The sequence below is a fragment of the Ursus maritimus genome, unplaced genomic scaffold (genome assembly GCF_017311325.1).
Source record: "Ursus maritimus isolate PB19 unplaced genomic scaffold, ASM1731132v1 scaffold_28, whole genome shotgun sequence".
Lineage (NCBI taxonomy): Eukaryota > Metazoa > Chordata > Mammalia > Carnivora > Ursidae > Ursus > Ursus maritimus.
Window position 1 is genome coordinate 2322607 of NW_024425341.1, and position 16259 is coordinate 2338865.

Genomic DNA, 16259 nt, shown 5'->3' on the forward strand with positions numbered 1-16259 from the left:
GGGGGGGGGGGGGGGGGGGGGGGGGGGGGGGGGCTTGGCACTCCAAATTAGAACAAAGGCAGATTAGATCCTGCCTTCTTTCTTTCCTTCACAAGTGGGGGAGGAGGCGGGGGCGGGCTGTGCTGGTTGGCCAGAGGGCCCTCTGAGCCTCCAGTGCATTTTCTCGTTGGAATTCTGTCCACCGCCCCCGCTGCTCCCACGCACCCCCCCCCCATTTGCCCTCTTCTGCCTGTCCCCAGCAGCCCCATTAGAAGCAGTGGGGCATAAAGAGTCCCCCCACCCCCACTCACCCTTTCTTTTTACCCTTGTTCTGAAAAGGGGACCTGTGGCCAGGGAGGGGAAGGGCGCTTCCAACAGGGAAGTTCTTTGCAAAGGAACAAAGGAGCCAGAGCCAGGCCTGGATGAAAGTCTCTGATCTGACAGAGCCCTGAGGATCCTTGCGAAGGGGGAGGGGTGGGACCGAAAGTTGTTGTGACTGAAGGGAAATGAGTCAAGGGAAGAAATGCCCTGATTTAATTCTTGTGGACAAAGGAGTGAGTGGGCCTGCCAGACCACAAAATAACACCCCGACCAACTAACCTAGTTTAAGCTACAGAGGGCAAGATCACTGGGGAAAGGCGCTTGGAAACTGGGAATTTTGTGTCCAGGAAGATCTGAGTCTAATGACCAAAAGCCAGATGCCTCCGTTCCTTTCTGCCAATCTGCAACTTCGCCGGGCCTGTCTATAAGGACCAGACCTTCCAAGGGAGCGGTGGGGAGGGCGAGAGCTGGGGCAGAGGAGCATTCCTGTGTGGATAAGGAGGTGTGGGAGTTCTAAGTGCAAGAACCCAGGGGATCGGAGGTAGGTTGGCTCTGTGAGGTGCTGCAAGTAGAATCCCTATGGTGTCCTCTGAAGTATTTCGGAGGGGACATTTCTGTGGTTCCACCTAGTTGACCCCAGGGCAGAAATTCACCTTGAGGAAACTAAGCTGGGACATTGGGTCCCCAGGCTGCCAAGAAGCTCAAGGGATGGTCTCACAATTTGGCCCACAGAGATCTCTGGGCAAGATGATCTCCTAGCCACCTGTGTCCCTTGATGGATGAATGGATAACAAGATGTGGTCTACACAGACAATTGAATCTTACTCAGCTTTAAAAAGGGAGGAGATTCGGGGGTGCCTCGGTGGTTCAGTCAGTTAAGCGTCTGACTCTTGATCTTAGCTCAGGTCTTGATCTCAGGGTTATGAGTTCAAGCCCCATGTTGGGCTTCATGCTGGGTGTGGAACCTGCTTTACCAAAAAAAAAAAAAAAGGGGAGGAGATTCTGACACATGGCTCCACATGGATGAACCTTGAGAGCAGTATGCTGAGTGAAATGAGCCAGTCACAAAAGGACGCGTCCTCCACGACTCCACCTGTATGGGGAACCTAGAGAGTCGTCACAGTCACAAAGTCAGAAAGTACTCTACTTTCTGGTGGTTGCCAGGGGAATGGAGAGTAATTGTTTATTGGGTGCAGAGTTTCAGTTTGGGAAGATAATAAATTCTGCAAGGGGACGGTGGTGATGGTTGCATAACAGCATGAACATGCTTAATGCCTCTGAACTGTGCACGTAAAAATGCTTACGATGGTCAATTTTATGTATTTTACCACAATAAAAAATATATACAATTAAAAATATCTTCCAGACATCTGTGACATTTCCTGCTGTGGGAGTTGATGCTGGAGGGACTGGCCACGATCAAGTCGTAGGTTCTTGACCTTTGCCGTGCTCCTTGATCTCTCTATCACACGATGACGTTTTTTCCCCTTCTTCTTCCAGAATTTAAGGGACACTCTGAAGGGACGATGAATACAACGAGGAGAGAGCTGGTGTGCGTCCTGCTGCTTTGCGGAGCCGCCCTCACCTTGTCCAGCCAGGTAGGAGGGCAGGGCGGGTCTGTGCCCCGTGCCTTGAGCCCGTGTACCCTCAATGGCCTCTGGAGCCCCACGGTGGGGTCCTGTCGGCGTGCAGAGGCGCAGCAGACGTTCGCAGTTACGGGGCACAGTGCACACACTCCTCCCTGTAGGATGCCCTGGCTTCAGGGTTCCGGGGGCGAACCCCAGGCAGTTCTTCTGACTTGGGTAGATAGTTCTTAATTCTACTCCACCGCCACTGACTGCCTTCTTTGGAGGTGTTTTTTATTTTTTATTTTTTATTTTTTTTAAAGATTTTATTTATTTATTCGACAGAGAGAGACAGCCAGCGAGAGAGGGAACACAAGCAGGGGGAGTGGGAGAGGAAGAAGCAGGCTCACAGCGGAAGAACCTGATGTGGGACTCGATCCCGTAACGCCAGGATCACGCCCTGAGCCGAAGGCAGACGATTAACCGCTCTGCCACCCAGGTGCCCCTGGAGGTGTTTTTTAAAAATGTGTTTGAATTCATCCATAAAGCATCTTAAAAAGGTGGTGCACAAGCCGTGAGCCAGGGGAGCCGGCAAGCTGTCCAGCGCTGCTTACTATCTGCTTGGGATGGAGACTAGACTATGGACATGCTCTCTAAAAATGCCCAGCAAGCAAGGGCATCACAGAGCGCCCAGTGAGCAATACCGGCATAGCGAGATTTGAGAGGAGAGAGTCGGGGATGGCTACGTGGAGGGGACGGAGATGGGCTACAGCTCCGCTGACCACATGTGGCTCTTTAAATCTAGAATTAAATGCAATAAAAAAATTCAGTTCAGTCCCATTAGCCCCATTTCAAGTGCTCAGTCGCCACATGTGACTAGTGGTTACGGTATTGGACAGCACAGGCATTAAAGATTTTCATCACTCAGAAAGCGATTTTGGCAGCACTGGCCTAGAAGGGGAGGACGAATTAGAAAAGAAGGCAAGAAGTGGGCATTGCATTGCACCTGGGGCCAGCTCGCTGAGGGGGGATCTTCAGGGCAGGTGGCATCTGATTGGGGATGCGGCGACGATCCCTGAATCAACCACATTTATTCCTAAAACACCCAGCATGTGCTAATCCTTCCTCCACGCCTGGTTGCTTTGCAGGAAATCCACCCCCGATTCAGAAGAGGAGCCAGATCTTACAGAGGTAAGGTGAAGCCAAGGTGGAAGGGGGTCTGCGGAAGCGGGAGACAGAGTCAGGGCTTAGGAGCTCGGTGTGCTCTGGGCTTGGTCAGGGATTTATCTTCCACCACACCCAGCTTACTTCAGCTGTGTGAAGGTGAAATTTTGCAGGGTGATTCTGTAAAGATGCCTGTGTCACCCCTCCTCACTTACTCATTCACCTAGTTAGCTAAGGCCAGGTTCCGAGAGGACAGGAACAGGAGTGCCCTCGAGGCATCAGGCTGTCAGGGAGTCACAGAGCTGGTGGGAACCTGCCCGCTCAGTGGCCTAAAGCCCATTACACAGGTGAGAAGACAGAGCCAGAGACTGAGCGACTTGCCCAAGGCCACACCGTGGCCAGGCTGCAGCTGCGCTCATCCTCCGGGTCCTTTTCTGGGCTGCGAGCCCCATCCCGCCAGAGTCCACCTGGCATCTTTGTTAACTGCCATCTCCGTGCTTCCATGTCTTCCCGTTGGTAAAACCGGAGTAACGAACCTGGGTTACCTCACAGAAGTCCCACAGGTGTGGAAAGACTTTTCACTCTAGAGTCGACTCTAGAAACCTGAGGAACATCCCCATGAGCATTAGATGGGATTCCAAAAATAAAACATGCTAGTAGCCAGATTGTCTTGACTCTGGTTGGAAGAACTCTGGGCCCAGCTTCAAGTCTAAAGCTACCAACTTAGGGCCCTCATTTCTTGTCCTTCATGACCTACCTAGTTCCTCATTTCTTGTCCTTCATGAGTCTGGAAGGCTTTGCAACACCTCTTTTAAAGCAGAAGTTTCCCCAGCGTGAGGTATGCTGTAAATTTTTTTTTTTGAGAGAGAGTGAGCGTACACACACACACACACACACACGGGTGGGGAAAGGGGCAGAGGGAGAATCTTCAGAGGACCCCAACATGGGGCTCCATCTGAGACCCTGAGATCATGACCTGAGCCAAAACCAAGAGTCAGACACTTAACCGACTGAGCCACTCAGGTGCCCCAACATATAATCTTAATGCCTTTGCTGTTGGATAGCACGGCATTTCCGACAAGGGTATCCTGGCCCCAGCGGACCCTCAACAGAAAAACAGTATTATTTACAATGAGCATGTGTCACTTCTTTAATTAATGAAAAGTGAAAGACATCTTAAGTTGGCATTCTGGTTTGCAAAGAGACAGAGAGGCCAGGATATCAATGCGAGTACTTAGACCGTGTTCATTTTATCAAAAATACTAGTGAGAGCAGCACATTCCCTACACAGACCAGAGGTCAATTTTCTTTCTTTTGGGCTAGCAACATGTCACTGCAGTATGGTAATACTCATGTGGATCAAAAACTCAGGTAGACGATTCTACATATGTGCATAATTTTGATGAATTAAAATGAAAAATTAGGGGCATCTGGGTGGCTCAGTCGGTTGGACATCTGCCTTCAGCTCGGGTCATGATCTGGGGTCCTGGGATGGAGCCCAGATCAAGATCCCTGCTCAGCAGGGAGTCTGCCTCTCCCTCCCCCTCTGCCTCTCTCCCCTGCTCGTGCTCTCTCTCTCCAATAAATAACTAAAATCTTTAAAATATATATATAAAATAAAATGAAAAATTAGAGGAGTACTTCGTAAATGTATTTTGATAGGTAAGTTCTTCCAGGACGAGGGCCCCTCCAGGGAAAAAACAATCGAAGCAGTCTTTGGTGACCGGTTCGTAGGTGCGTGTATCTTCCCGCTGGGAGCGAGGAAGGGAGGAAGGATGGGTTGTAGGACGAGTGAGCGAGGGATCCTGTCAGTAGGAGCGGGCTGGGCCGTCAGGGGCCGGGGAGCCGCGCCCCCCAGAGGCCGCCTGCCTCTCGTTCCAGGGAGCTGCAGAGATGAGAAGACGCAGACGCTGCACGCGCAGAACGAGTCGTGGCTGCGCCCGGGGCTGCGCGGCAACCGCGTGGAGTACTGCCGCTGCGTGGGCGGCCGCCCGCACTGCCACTCGGTGCCCGTCAAAAGTACGTCCGCGCTCCCAGCCGGAGCTTCGAGCGCCCGCGTGCCCACCCCTGTGCGTCCGGCCGCCCGGAGCTTCTGGGCGTGCTCTGCCTTAGGCTAATGCCAAGGCGCTGAGCCAAAGAGCGGGACCGTGCGCTGGGCCCTGCCTTCTCCCGCCTGGCCTCAGCTTCCCCGTCTGTCACGTGGGGAGAACGGGCGCACCGCCTTCGGGGGCTGCTGTGATGGAACGAGCTCCTCCTGTAAACCGCGGAGCACAGTGCCCGGCGTGTGGAATTGTAACTCCTGTTATCCTTGGAACTGCTTCGAGAGTGATCGGGGCTTCCTTGTTTGGCCTTGACAGGTTGCAGCGAGCCGAGGTGCTTCAACGGCGGGATGTGTCGGCAGGCTCTCTATTTCTCCGATTTTGTCTGCCAGTGCCCTGAAGGGTTTCTGGGCAAGCGCTGCGAAATAGGTGAGCGGTAGGTGGGTGGCTGGAGAACAGGGACAGAATCCCAAGTCTTCCCAGAAAGGAGAGGAAGTGTGTGGCGACGGGGCGGGGTGGGGACAGGGAAGGATCATCCAAGGGTGGGCTGGGAAGCCAGAGCGCTGGGCCCAGCGGGCAGAGCCTTGGGTGCCAGGCTGGAGTCTGGCTCTGCCTCCGGTCGCCTGGGTGACCCCGGCCACCCGGGTACCTCCTGTGCCCCGCCAGCTTCAGCAGCCAGCCTGCCTCGCCGTTTTGGGGTGACGACAGAGCAGACTGTCTTTGGAAACTAAATGACGGAGAGGGGAGCTCCCATGGGAAGTGTCACATGTCCTGTTTTCACTCAGATGCCAGTGCCACCTGCTATAAGGACCAGGGTATCACCTACAGGGGCACGTGGAGCACAGCGGAGAGCGGGGCCGAGTGTGTCAACTGGAACAGCAGCGTGCTGGCCCTGAAGCCCTACAGCGGGCGGAGGCCCGACGCGGTCGGGCTGGGCCTCGGGAATCACAATTATTGCAGGTGAGAGGGCCACCGTCCCCCTGGTGAGGAGCCACGACAGCTGGGGCAACGGCCTGTAGCTGACCAGCCAGGGTTCTCCAGAGAAACAGGACCAGTACGTTCTCTACCCATACAGTGATCGATTGCGAGGAATTGGCTCGGGCCATGGTGGGGGCTGGCGCGTCTGAAATCTGTGGCAGGCCGGCAGGCTGCAAAGCCGCACAGGCCTTGATGCTGCAGTCTGGAGGCAGAATCTCTTCCCAGCCTCTGCTTCTAAGGCCTTGCACGGACGGATGAGGCTGCCCACGTGATGGAGGATAACCTCCTTTACTCCAAGTCGCGGCTGTTAGCCAGCGCTACAAAAGCTCTTCACAGCACCTAGATTAGTGTTCGATTAGATAACTGGGCGCTGAGAGCCATAAAACTGACGGTCACAGGCCAGCCCTTGTCAACACGGCTTCTGTGCACATCTCCTTAAACCACACTTAGTCTCCAAGTGGAGACAGTGGCTAAGCCGTACTTCCACCCAACGTGGTCCAACTCTCCTGTGTGCAGCAAAAGTGCACTGACCTTTTCCCCGGAAGGGTACAAAGTCTTTGGGTCTGAGAGGGAGGCTTCACTTTTTCACCTCGCCCGGCCTTCCCTGGCTGCTTTTTCAGAAACCCGGACCGAGACTCAAGGCCCTGGTGCTATGTCTTCAAGGCGGGGAAGTACACTAGTGAGTTCTGCAGCACGCCAGCCTGCCCCAAGGGTAAGTGCAGCCTCCCTCCCCGCCCCCGTGGCGTCACGGAAGTAGAATCTAGGAGGACAGAGCTGATTATGTCTCTACAACCGAGGAGACAGAGGAGTAGGCTGGTGGTTCATCATTTTGGTCGCAGAGGGAAGAAGAGTCAGGAGACTTAGGTCCTCACCTGGGCCTGGCTTCTAATTAGCTGTTTGCCCTTGAGCTGGCCTCTTCACCCCCCTGACCCCCATCTTCTCATGTACAGAGGAGAACGTAGGCCGCGTTGGTGGTTGCCAGTCCTTTTGAGGATGAATGGAGATTCTCCCTTTTGTGACTGATGGGCCTATTTCTCAATCTCTCTCTCTCTCTTTTTAAGATGTTTAATATGAGAAGATTTTCCAAATTTAAAAATACTAAATTATAAAAAAGCACTATGAATTCTGTGGTGCTTTTACAAATAATGATATCACAATAGTATAAAAAATGTGCTTTAAAAAAGTTCTAAATATTCATATACAATAATAATGTGCCTTCTGCCTACAGGTAAGTCTGACATACCCATGAATTTGAGGACTCTTTACAGTAATTCTGGAGTAACCTCTCCCCTCCCAGGATCGGCAGATTGGGGCTCACTGGTCTCTGGTCTAGGTGGCCTTAAAGATCACTTTAATTATGCTGTTTATAGTGGTACACTCTGCCAGTTTCAAATGGGGAGAAAGGAGGGTAAAATGGGGCAAATTGGTGAAAATAGGCGGCATCCTTAGGTTCATAGTCTCTCCCCGTGCTCAAGCCCAACAAACCCTTCAGAGCACTGGCAGACAAAATCTGAGAAGCTGGGCCTGCTAACATGTCCCTCCACGGAAGAACTCTGATTCACTTCAACCTGTCAAGTACAAACAAGGAAATCCCCAATTACTTTCAAAGCAGCTCCAGCAATAATCACTATTAATTGGACATAGACCCCTTCCCGCTGAGGGTGAACAAAACCTCAGGATCTCTCTACACAGCCATCTAGGAAGCCACATCCGACTGATGAAAGTTGGCCCACCAACTAAAAGCCATTTACCACCCCTACGTAAAAGGGTTGAAGGAGGAGGAAAGAGAGCAAGTGGGATGGTGTCTCACCCTTCCTATGGGCAGGCTGACTGCCTTCACCCTCTCAGGCCAGCAGCCCCGCGCAGGCCCTGCTGCAAACCCCGACTTGCCTGTGGTAGCATTTAATTGGTTTTGTTTCAGTTCGAGATTTCTTTTGTTCCAGAAAAAAATGAGGACTGCTACTTTGGAAAAGGGTTGGCATACCGTGGCACCTACAGCCTCACCACATCTGGTGCCTCCTGCCTCCAGTGGAGTTCCATAGTCCTAACAGGCAAGGTCTACACAGCATGGAAGACCAATTCTCAGGCCCTGGGCCTGGGCAACCACAATTACTGCCGGTACGTAGCACAGGGTCCGGGAGGTTCATGTCTGGGCAGAAGGCAGGACTGGGGTATGGATGGGAGATTTCATGCCTAAAGTTACATGAAAGACCTGGGGGTGAGAAGGAACCGTGGATATTATCTAGTCACACCTGGTCACTTGCTAGAATAACACCTATTACAAAGAGTGAAGTTCACAGTTTGTCAACCCACATCCCAAGTTGGAGGTGCTGTCCCATAGCCGCGTAGTCCTCATCTGTTCTGTTCTTACATGGTGACTTTCTCCCAGTGAATCACGAGTGTCCTCACAGCACAGCTCACAGCTCCTTCCAACATCCCTGTGAGAGGAGAATGTTGTGTTGCTGACAGAAAAACGAAATTCAAGTTGTTTTCCCCTGGTGAGATCTCTGACAGAGCCGAGTTTAGAACTCAGGACCCTCCGTCCCAGGTCATTGTTTTGCCATTGGTTTACTGAGCTTCCTTCCTCTGTCATGTGGCTTGTGGTGGGATTGAAAATCTGAAACTCTCTCGTCATCTAGGAACCCAGATGGGGATGCCAAGCCTTGGTGCCACGTGCTGAAGGACCGCAAGTTGACGTGGGAATACTGTGACGTGCCCCAGTGCTGTAAGGCCTGGCCCTTGGCCACCTCCCGCTGCCCAGCCTCCCTTCTTGACCATTTCCTCTGCCACTTCCTGTGTCTTCACAGCTGTCTGGTTCCGACTGTGTAGCTCCCAGATTTTCAGGAAGGCCGTGGTAGGGAGGGGCTTTCCATGACTGAAGCAATAGTGGGATGACAAGGCTCTGAGCAGGTGTTCGCTTCCCACGCACAAGGGTGACACAGAGGGCAAAATGAAAGAGAAGAACTTGCCAATTTCTCTTAGAATTCATTAGGCTCTGAACTTCCCTCTCCAGATGCCTTTATTAATGATTGGTGGTGAGGTTGTGGTGAGCGTGGAGGGGTAGCTCACATATATTGGCTCCCTTGATAACAAAGCGCTCTCATAGCGTGCTCCTGACAATGCGGGGAGAGGCAGTCTTCCTATCTTCAGTTTCCAGATGAGGAAACCAGCTCAGAAGTCACGGGGCCTGCCCAAGCTCACGGGGCTCCGAGTGCCAGAGCCCGGTCGGATCCCATGTCCTCCCTTGTACTCCTGCCGTGAACTCTTCCAGCCTCTCTCACAGAGCCCATTTCGCACAGGGGAACTGGGTGGGTGGAGGGAATGGAAGACCGAGAGAAAATTCAGGTTGGCACATTTTGCTTAAAAACTTTAGAAATTGTCTGAGAATAGATGATTATTACTCCGTTCCTGTGAACACACGTATTAGCCAGAATGTTTCTCAAAGAACATGTTATGTAACTGGGCAGGTAGGACACAAACGACCAGTGCACTCACACCCAAGGCCAAGCATGGACAGTCCTCAGGGAGCGGTGTCAGTAAGCTCGCGCGGAGCCGGGTGGGCTGGGAGTGTTAAGGAAACTCCACGAGGAGGCAGGATTTCACCGAGGCCTTGAAGGACGGGCAAGGTGGAGTAGCTGGAAAAGAAATGGGGTAGACGTTCTCCAGGAGGGAGCTGCAGGGCCGCATTATTTCTGAAGCCAGGAGGTGGTGCAGGAAAAAACTGGGGTAATGAAGCATAGCAGAAAGATCCCGTTTGGTGTCAGACACATCTGGGCTCTAATCCGGAGGCCTCTGTGACCTTGGGCAAAAATTTCCCAGCCTCTCTGAAGCTCAGTGTCGTGAGGGTTAAAGGTAGCGTGTGTGCAGTGGTTGGCATGCACTAGGTACTCAACAGGTGAAAGCCATGGTTTTCGTTACCATGGAGACGGTTCTATCACTCTGTATAACCTGGACACGTGCAGTAAGCCGATAGAAACTCGGGCTTCCAAGGGAAGAAACCGAGACAGGTGCGCAAGGAACTGGCCCGAGGACCGCAGGTCTGATCTCCCTTCTCTGTCCTTCCCTCTCCCAGCCACCTGTGGCCTGAGACAGTACAAGCAGCCGCAGTTTCGCATTAAAGGAGGGCTCTACACGGACATCACCTCTCACCCGTGGCAGGCTGCCATCTTTGTCAAGAACAGGAGGTCACCAGGAGAGAGGTTTTTTTGTGGCGGAATACTGATCAGTTCCTGCTGGGTCCTGTCTGCTGCCCACTGCTTCCAGGAGAGGTAGGGACTTCGGAAAACCCAGTAGTCTCCCTAGACTTTGAGGCCTTGAAACCGGGGCCCGTGAGAAGAAGCCTCATGGCAAGCAGAGCGTCCTAAGGCTGTTTCTCCATTAGGTATGATCCCCACCACCTTAGGGTGGTCTTGGGCAGAACATACCGAGAGGTCCCTGGAGAGGAGGAGCAGAAATTTGAAGTCGAAAAATACATCGTCCATGAGGCATTTGATGACGACACTTACAACAATGATATCGGTGAGATGTCCTGTTCTCCCTGCTCCAGATGACCCCTGCCTCCCATACCCTCGCCCTCTCCTTCGTGTCCCTGTCCACAAATCAGACTAGCATCCCACGGGGCTTACTCTCTTCTCGCTCTCCTCCCAGTCCTGCTGAAACTGCAGTCGGATTCGCTGCACTGTGCCCAGGAGAGCGACGCTGTCCGCACCGTGTGTCTCCCCGAGGCCAACCTGCAGCTGCCCGACTGGACAGAATGCGAGCTGTCTGGCTACGGCAAGCACGAGGCGTGTAAGTGGAAGGAAGTCTCAGCCCCATCCTGTCTGTCTGCGGGACAGCGGGGCATGCAGTTATTGAGAGGAAAAAGTCACCAGAATGTTCTAGCCCTGGCTCAGGCACTGACGCTGTGTAACCTGCAGACTGAGAACCCATCGTCTGCCTTCCCCACCTCACGGGGTCACTGTGCAGGTCAAGAAAGGGGTGAATAATACAAGTGTTTTGAAGGGCTTGAGATTGCAGGAAGGTTCTGATAAGCAGTGGAGGCCGGTGATTAGGGTGTGGGGCTCTTTCGACTCTCTGGTCACGTAGGCCTGAGTCCACACCCTCCGTCTGCACTTTGTGGCAGTGGGACCCAGGATCTGGGTTTTTATGTTACACGGCTCCGAGCCTCGGCCCCCTCAATGGTAACATGGGGTTAGAATTGCCTGCCTCCTTAGGTTATGAGAATTAAATGATAGTAGGTAAAGCCAGTGGTTTCAGCTGGGGTATTTTTGCCCCCAGGACACAATGGCCATGTCTGGAGGCGTTTTTGATTGTTACAGCTGAGGATGGAGGTTTATACTAACACTTAGTGAGTCAAAGCGAGGGGGCTGCCAAACACCTGCAGTGCACAGGACAGCCCCCCTCAAAAGCTGATCTGGTCCAAATGTCAGCAGCACTGCTCCTGAGAAACCATGGGCTAAACTCTACAAAATATCTGGTTTTGTCAGTCAAAACGATGTTGACAATATTCCGTAGGCTTCGACCTCATGGATCTGAGCTGGAGCCAGGTTAGCCATTATTAGAAGAGTTGGCTTCCTCCTTCTAAAAGGTTTACAAGCAACTTTCCCTGAAACTGTCAGATCTTTTCCCTTCTGTGTTTCAGCTTCTCCTTTCTATTCTGAGCGGCTGAAGGAGGCTCATGTCCGGCTGTACCCATCCAGCCGCTGCACATCACGGCACCTGTTTAACAAAACCGTCACGAACAACATGCTGTGCGCCGGGGACACGCGAAGTGGTGGGAACCAGGCAAACCTGCACGACGCCTGCCAGGTAGACACGGGGGTCTCGGCGCGCTCGAGCCCAGCCGAGGGTGAAAGCGGTCCTTGGCCCCCAGGTGCCTAAGCAAGACGAAAGTTAGAGCCGGGCGGATGCTCGGTGAGGTGCTAGAGATTCTAGAGGAGGGCCTCAAAGAAAGAACACAATCGGAGAGAGATCAAAGTTACCCAAACTTAAGAAATCTAAACTGCAGGAAATTTCCCCAGTGTCTACACCGGAAACTCCACCTGATTCAGGGTTTCCTGTAAGCCCAGGTGATCGATCGACTATTGAAGTGATGGGTAAAGCAACACGAACAAAGCAGTGCTTGACTTTGGGGGGGGCTGGAGAATTGGAGACTCCCATGTCGAGCGGGGAGGAGGGACTGCAGCTTACTGGGAAGTACGACCCAGATGATTTGTGAGAAAGATGTTTTAAAAACTCCTATCAGCCCTAATATGAGGTTTGTCGCCTGGGAAAGCAAACTATTTCAGGCTGTGTTGGCATCCTTATCAGAGTCGATACTTCTGTCTCATGGTAACAAGGCACTGGCATGGAACACACACCAACCTGCGGTGTTAGGACCTAAATATAACCAAGGCACCAATATTGGTGAGACAGTTTTGAGCCTACAGCGGGCCTGGCTCTCCATCGAGGGCCTGGGCGTTAGAGGGGAAACAAAAAGAAGGAAGCGGGGCTCTTGCATTGAAGACTTTGTGCGCTTTGTTCTTATAAGGTAAATCATATCAGCAATTTCCCTCAGTTCCTTGACAACCTTTGTCTGTTTTTGAATGGTTTCTTCAGAAACCTCAGCTGTACCCCTAGCTCAACAGTCATGAAAAGGTTGTATGTAAAGTGAAACCCTGATCTGCAAGCTGCAAGTTAAAAACAAAAACAAGAAATCATTTTGATTCGATAAGACAGTAACAGCCAACAGTTGCCAAGAGTTTTACAAAACGTCCTGCTTTCTCCCAACTAATTCCCGTCCCAACCTCATACAGTAGGTAGAGTGATCCCTGTCTTCGAGATAAGAGTACCGGAGCACAGTTAGCCTAAGGCCACACAGCTAGTAAGTGGTAGAGTTCAAAGGAGGGTCGTGGCCTGAAATGTCCCAGCAATTATCTCAGTTCTACTTTGCGATGTAGATAAAGCCTAATCTCTACAGGATCAAGATCGTTGAGATGAAAATTTCCCTCCCTGAACCAAGTACTTGGAAGGATACAGCATTAGCGCTACAAATATGAACCCTAACTTCCCCCCAGAGAGTCTGTGTTTTCCGCAACCTGTTCTTCTATTGCAGGGTGACTCGGGCGGCCCCTTGGTGTGTGTGCAGGACAACCACATGACTTTGGTTGGCATCATCAGTTGGGGCATCGGCTGCGGGCAGAAAGATGTTCCTGGTATATATACCAAGGTTATTAATTACCTAGACTGGATTCAAAACAACATGCGCCCGTGACGGAGGACATCCAAGTCCCTGAAATCGCGGGAGACCCTGCTTCCTCTACTTCAGAAGACGCACCAGGCGGAGCGCTGAGCCACCACACAGTACAAGTGGGTGGCGGGGCAGGGGGAACCCATAGGAGAGGGGAAAGGATAGGTTTTCATAGGTACTTCCCATTTGAGAAGTCTTCAGGGGTTAAGATCTGATTTCAGAATATAGTTTGTCAGCTGAGAAGACGGATAAACGCCAACCCCTCCTGGAATACCACCATCTCAGGCAGAAGAGAGGGAGGAGAGAAGCCCAACCTCCTGATCTGTCACCATGAGAAGCTTTGGAAATGGGACCAAAAGATAAAAGCATGTCTCGATAGTAAAAAAATAACTAGGTCCTTCAGGAAGGAAGGATTGCTTTAGAAATGGAATGTCTATTTATAGTCACGGGGAAGCCCGACAGGGGCCTCCTGGTAAGGGCTGGGCTGGCTGGCCAGAGCGCGCTCCTCCGCACCACCTTCGGAACCAAGTATTTGGCCTTTCCCTTTCTCCACTTTACAGCTCTTGGAAGGAAATCTTTTTGTGTATAGTGTAAATCCTTTTTTCTTTATAAACTTTATAATAAAACAGGAGACTTGTATCATTTTAGTAACTGATAAACTAGGCTTTAGTATATTTATATCAGTCCATTTTAGGTTTTTACTTTGTTGCTACACCCCTGTATTATACTGTGCTGAAATAATAAATTCAGATTATTTTTCACATATTTTCCCAAATCAGAGTGAGATCATTTTGTTTCACTTGCAGTATCTCACGGTTCATTTATTCTTACAGCCATACTTTTAAAATCATCTCAGATATTTGCTTCCATTCATCTGACATACACAGAATACTCGCTGCATACAAGGCAATGTGCTAGGTGCTGTGGACAGCAAAAAGGGGGAGGAAGGCAGTTCTTGGTCTGACAGGAAAATAAGGTACTTAAGTACCCAGATAGAACAGAGATGGGTCACAAAAATGGCAGAGAAAACTTTTACTGAGTTTCACCTCCAGGAAGTATGAGGAAATCTTAAAGAAAAACAGAGTTAGGTAGGGCTTTCAAAAATCGGGCAAGATTTACACTGGTGGGGAGGTGTGGGCGAGGCACCCCTGAGACCAGGAATGTCACTGCATGGAAATACAAAGATCTGGAGAGCAAAAAGGGCAGTGGGAGTATGGGGAAGGATTTTGTACAGGTTGTTGGAAGTGAAGGTCATGAAGAATGTAGGTAGGAACTTAGATTATGGTGCTTTCAATGCCAAACTGAGTTTTGGACTTAATTCTGTAGGCAACACGGAGCCACTGGGGCTTGTGTGTAACAGAAGTAACGAGCTGAGCATGCCCCGGGAAAAATGAACCCGAGAGGGATGGAATGAAAGCAGACTGGGTAGGCAGACTCCAGGGACAGCAACCAGGGTAGTAGAAAGGAAAAGAAAGGGGATAAGAACGGAAGCATGACCTTGCCAGCATAGCCAACATCCCACTGCTGGTCAGACTAGAAGCTAGTATTGGCCATTTTCTTCCCATTCCATTTTCCTTTCCTGTTCATCTGAAGGAATTAACTCCCAGACCATGGGGCGCCTGGCTGCCTCAGTCAGAAGAGCGTAGAACTCCTGATCTCAAGGTTGTGAGTTCGAGCCCCATGTGGGGTGTAGAGATTAGTTAAATAAATAAAACTTAAAAGAAAAAAAACAATGAACTCCCAGACCAGGACACACGAGTATGTTCTTTAAGGATGCTGTTTTCTGCTTCTCTTAGACTGCTTTCTTAACTAGAGCTGCAGTCCCTATTCCTGGCTGCAGCCTGACACTTGTATCATCACTGCCACCCAGATGGAAGAATAAGCCTGAGGATGCTTGCTGTTGGATAAACGCCAGCAGTTTCCTGGAGAGGAGAAAAGGTGGTTGCAGTTGTCTCTTTCTCCTGAAAGGCTGTGAGAACCGCTCAGTTTAGAGGTTCTTAGAAGAAAACTACATAGGTTTAGCTCACAGAAGAGACACTCTAAAGCCCAAGAGCTTGATTTAGAGGGGAGAAGACCCAAACTTCCCTGAAATACTCAAGCCCCCGGAGCAGTTAAATAAATACAGATCACAGAAACTTAAGTCATAGATTCCTCTGCCATAGACCTCTCACGTCCAAGTTTCCCCTTGCAAGTGGCAGATTTTATTTGAGATAGAAGTGTACCTTGGCCATTTTAGACAAACACTGCTCAAGGACAATAGGCAGGATTCCCAGCGAGCACATCTCTGGCAGGAATTCAGTGGGTTTCACCCCCTTCCCCCCCTTTGCAAGACAAGCCTTTCTTCAGAGACCCGAATGAATGAAATGAACCAAAGCAGCAAGGCTTCCTGGGATGGAAACGCCAAGTTACAGGCCCCAACATTCCTCTGGGTGAGGTCCTGGCAACCACAGACTGGAGGAAGACAATTGCTCACAAGAGGCCGCGGACCAAGCTACAGGGCAGAGTCCCAGCCCGGCAAACAGATTCCTTTGAATTACACTAAATATATCCAGAGAACAACACCACATCATTACCCGGTGTGAACTAGGAAATTTAGGGTAAAATGTCTGGAACTTGTCAGGCCAGGAAAAGGAATAGAAGGTGAACTTAAATAGCTCCTTATCCCCAGCTGGTTAATAAAGCAAATAGACACTAACAGACCTGAAGAACAAGAAAGAGTCTTAGGTAGCCATGCAATACATTTTAGTGGGTAAAGACGTAGGCAACTCATGATGGAAACTGCTATCCTCCTAGAGCCCCGGTCTTAGGTCTGGTTATCAAAAAGTGTCATAAATTTTTGGTTCCATGTTTAACTTCAAAAGCAAAAACTCACATAATCCCCAGTACTTGAAATCTTGGGGAAAAGTTAATGAGTTTCAAATTTAATTCCCTCCTTTAAAATTCTAACAATTAAAAAAATTAACCCCATTGCCAGCACTGAGTCAC

The 16259-nt window shown here is 50.8% G+C and overlaps 1 protein-coding gene across 1 annotated transcript in view; it reads left to right on the forward strand.

Moving 5' to 3' along the window:
• PLAT (plasminogen activator, tissue type) overlaps nt 1–14039 on the forward strand; it is a 23517-nt gene extending 9478 nt beyond the window's left edge. The window contains exons 2-14 of the mRNA XM_040643218.1: nt 1801–1898; nt 3014–3056; nt 4911–5048; nt 5387–5497; nt 5854–6028; nt 6667–6758; nt 7990–8164; nt 8686–8771; nt 10119–10314; nt 10428–10564; nt 10694–10834; nt 11688–11854; nt 13140–14039. Coding sequence (XP_040499152.1) covers nt 1827–1898; nt 3014–3056; nt 4911–5048; nt 5387–5497; nt 5854–6028; nt 6667–6758; nt 7990–8164; nt 8686–8771; nt 10119–10314; nt 10428–10564; nt 10694–10834; nt 11688–11854; nt 13140–13298 — 1692 coding nt within the window. The 5' untranslated portion in view covers nt 1801–1826 and the 3' untranslated portion in view covers nt 13299–14039. The remainder of the gene's footprint in view (nt 1–1800; nt 1899–3013; nt 3057–4910; nt 5049–5386; nt 5498–5853; nt 6029–6666; nt 6759–7989; nt 8165–8685; nt 8772–10118; nt 10315–10427; nt 10565–10693; nt 10835–11687; nt 11855–13139) is intronic.
• The last annotated feature ends 2220 nt before the right edge of the window (nt 14040–16259 follow it).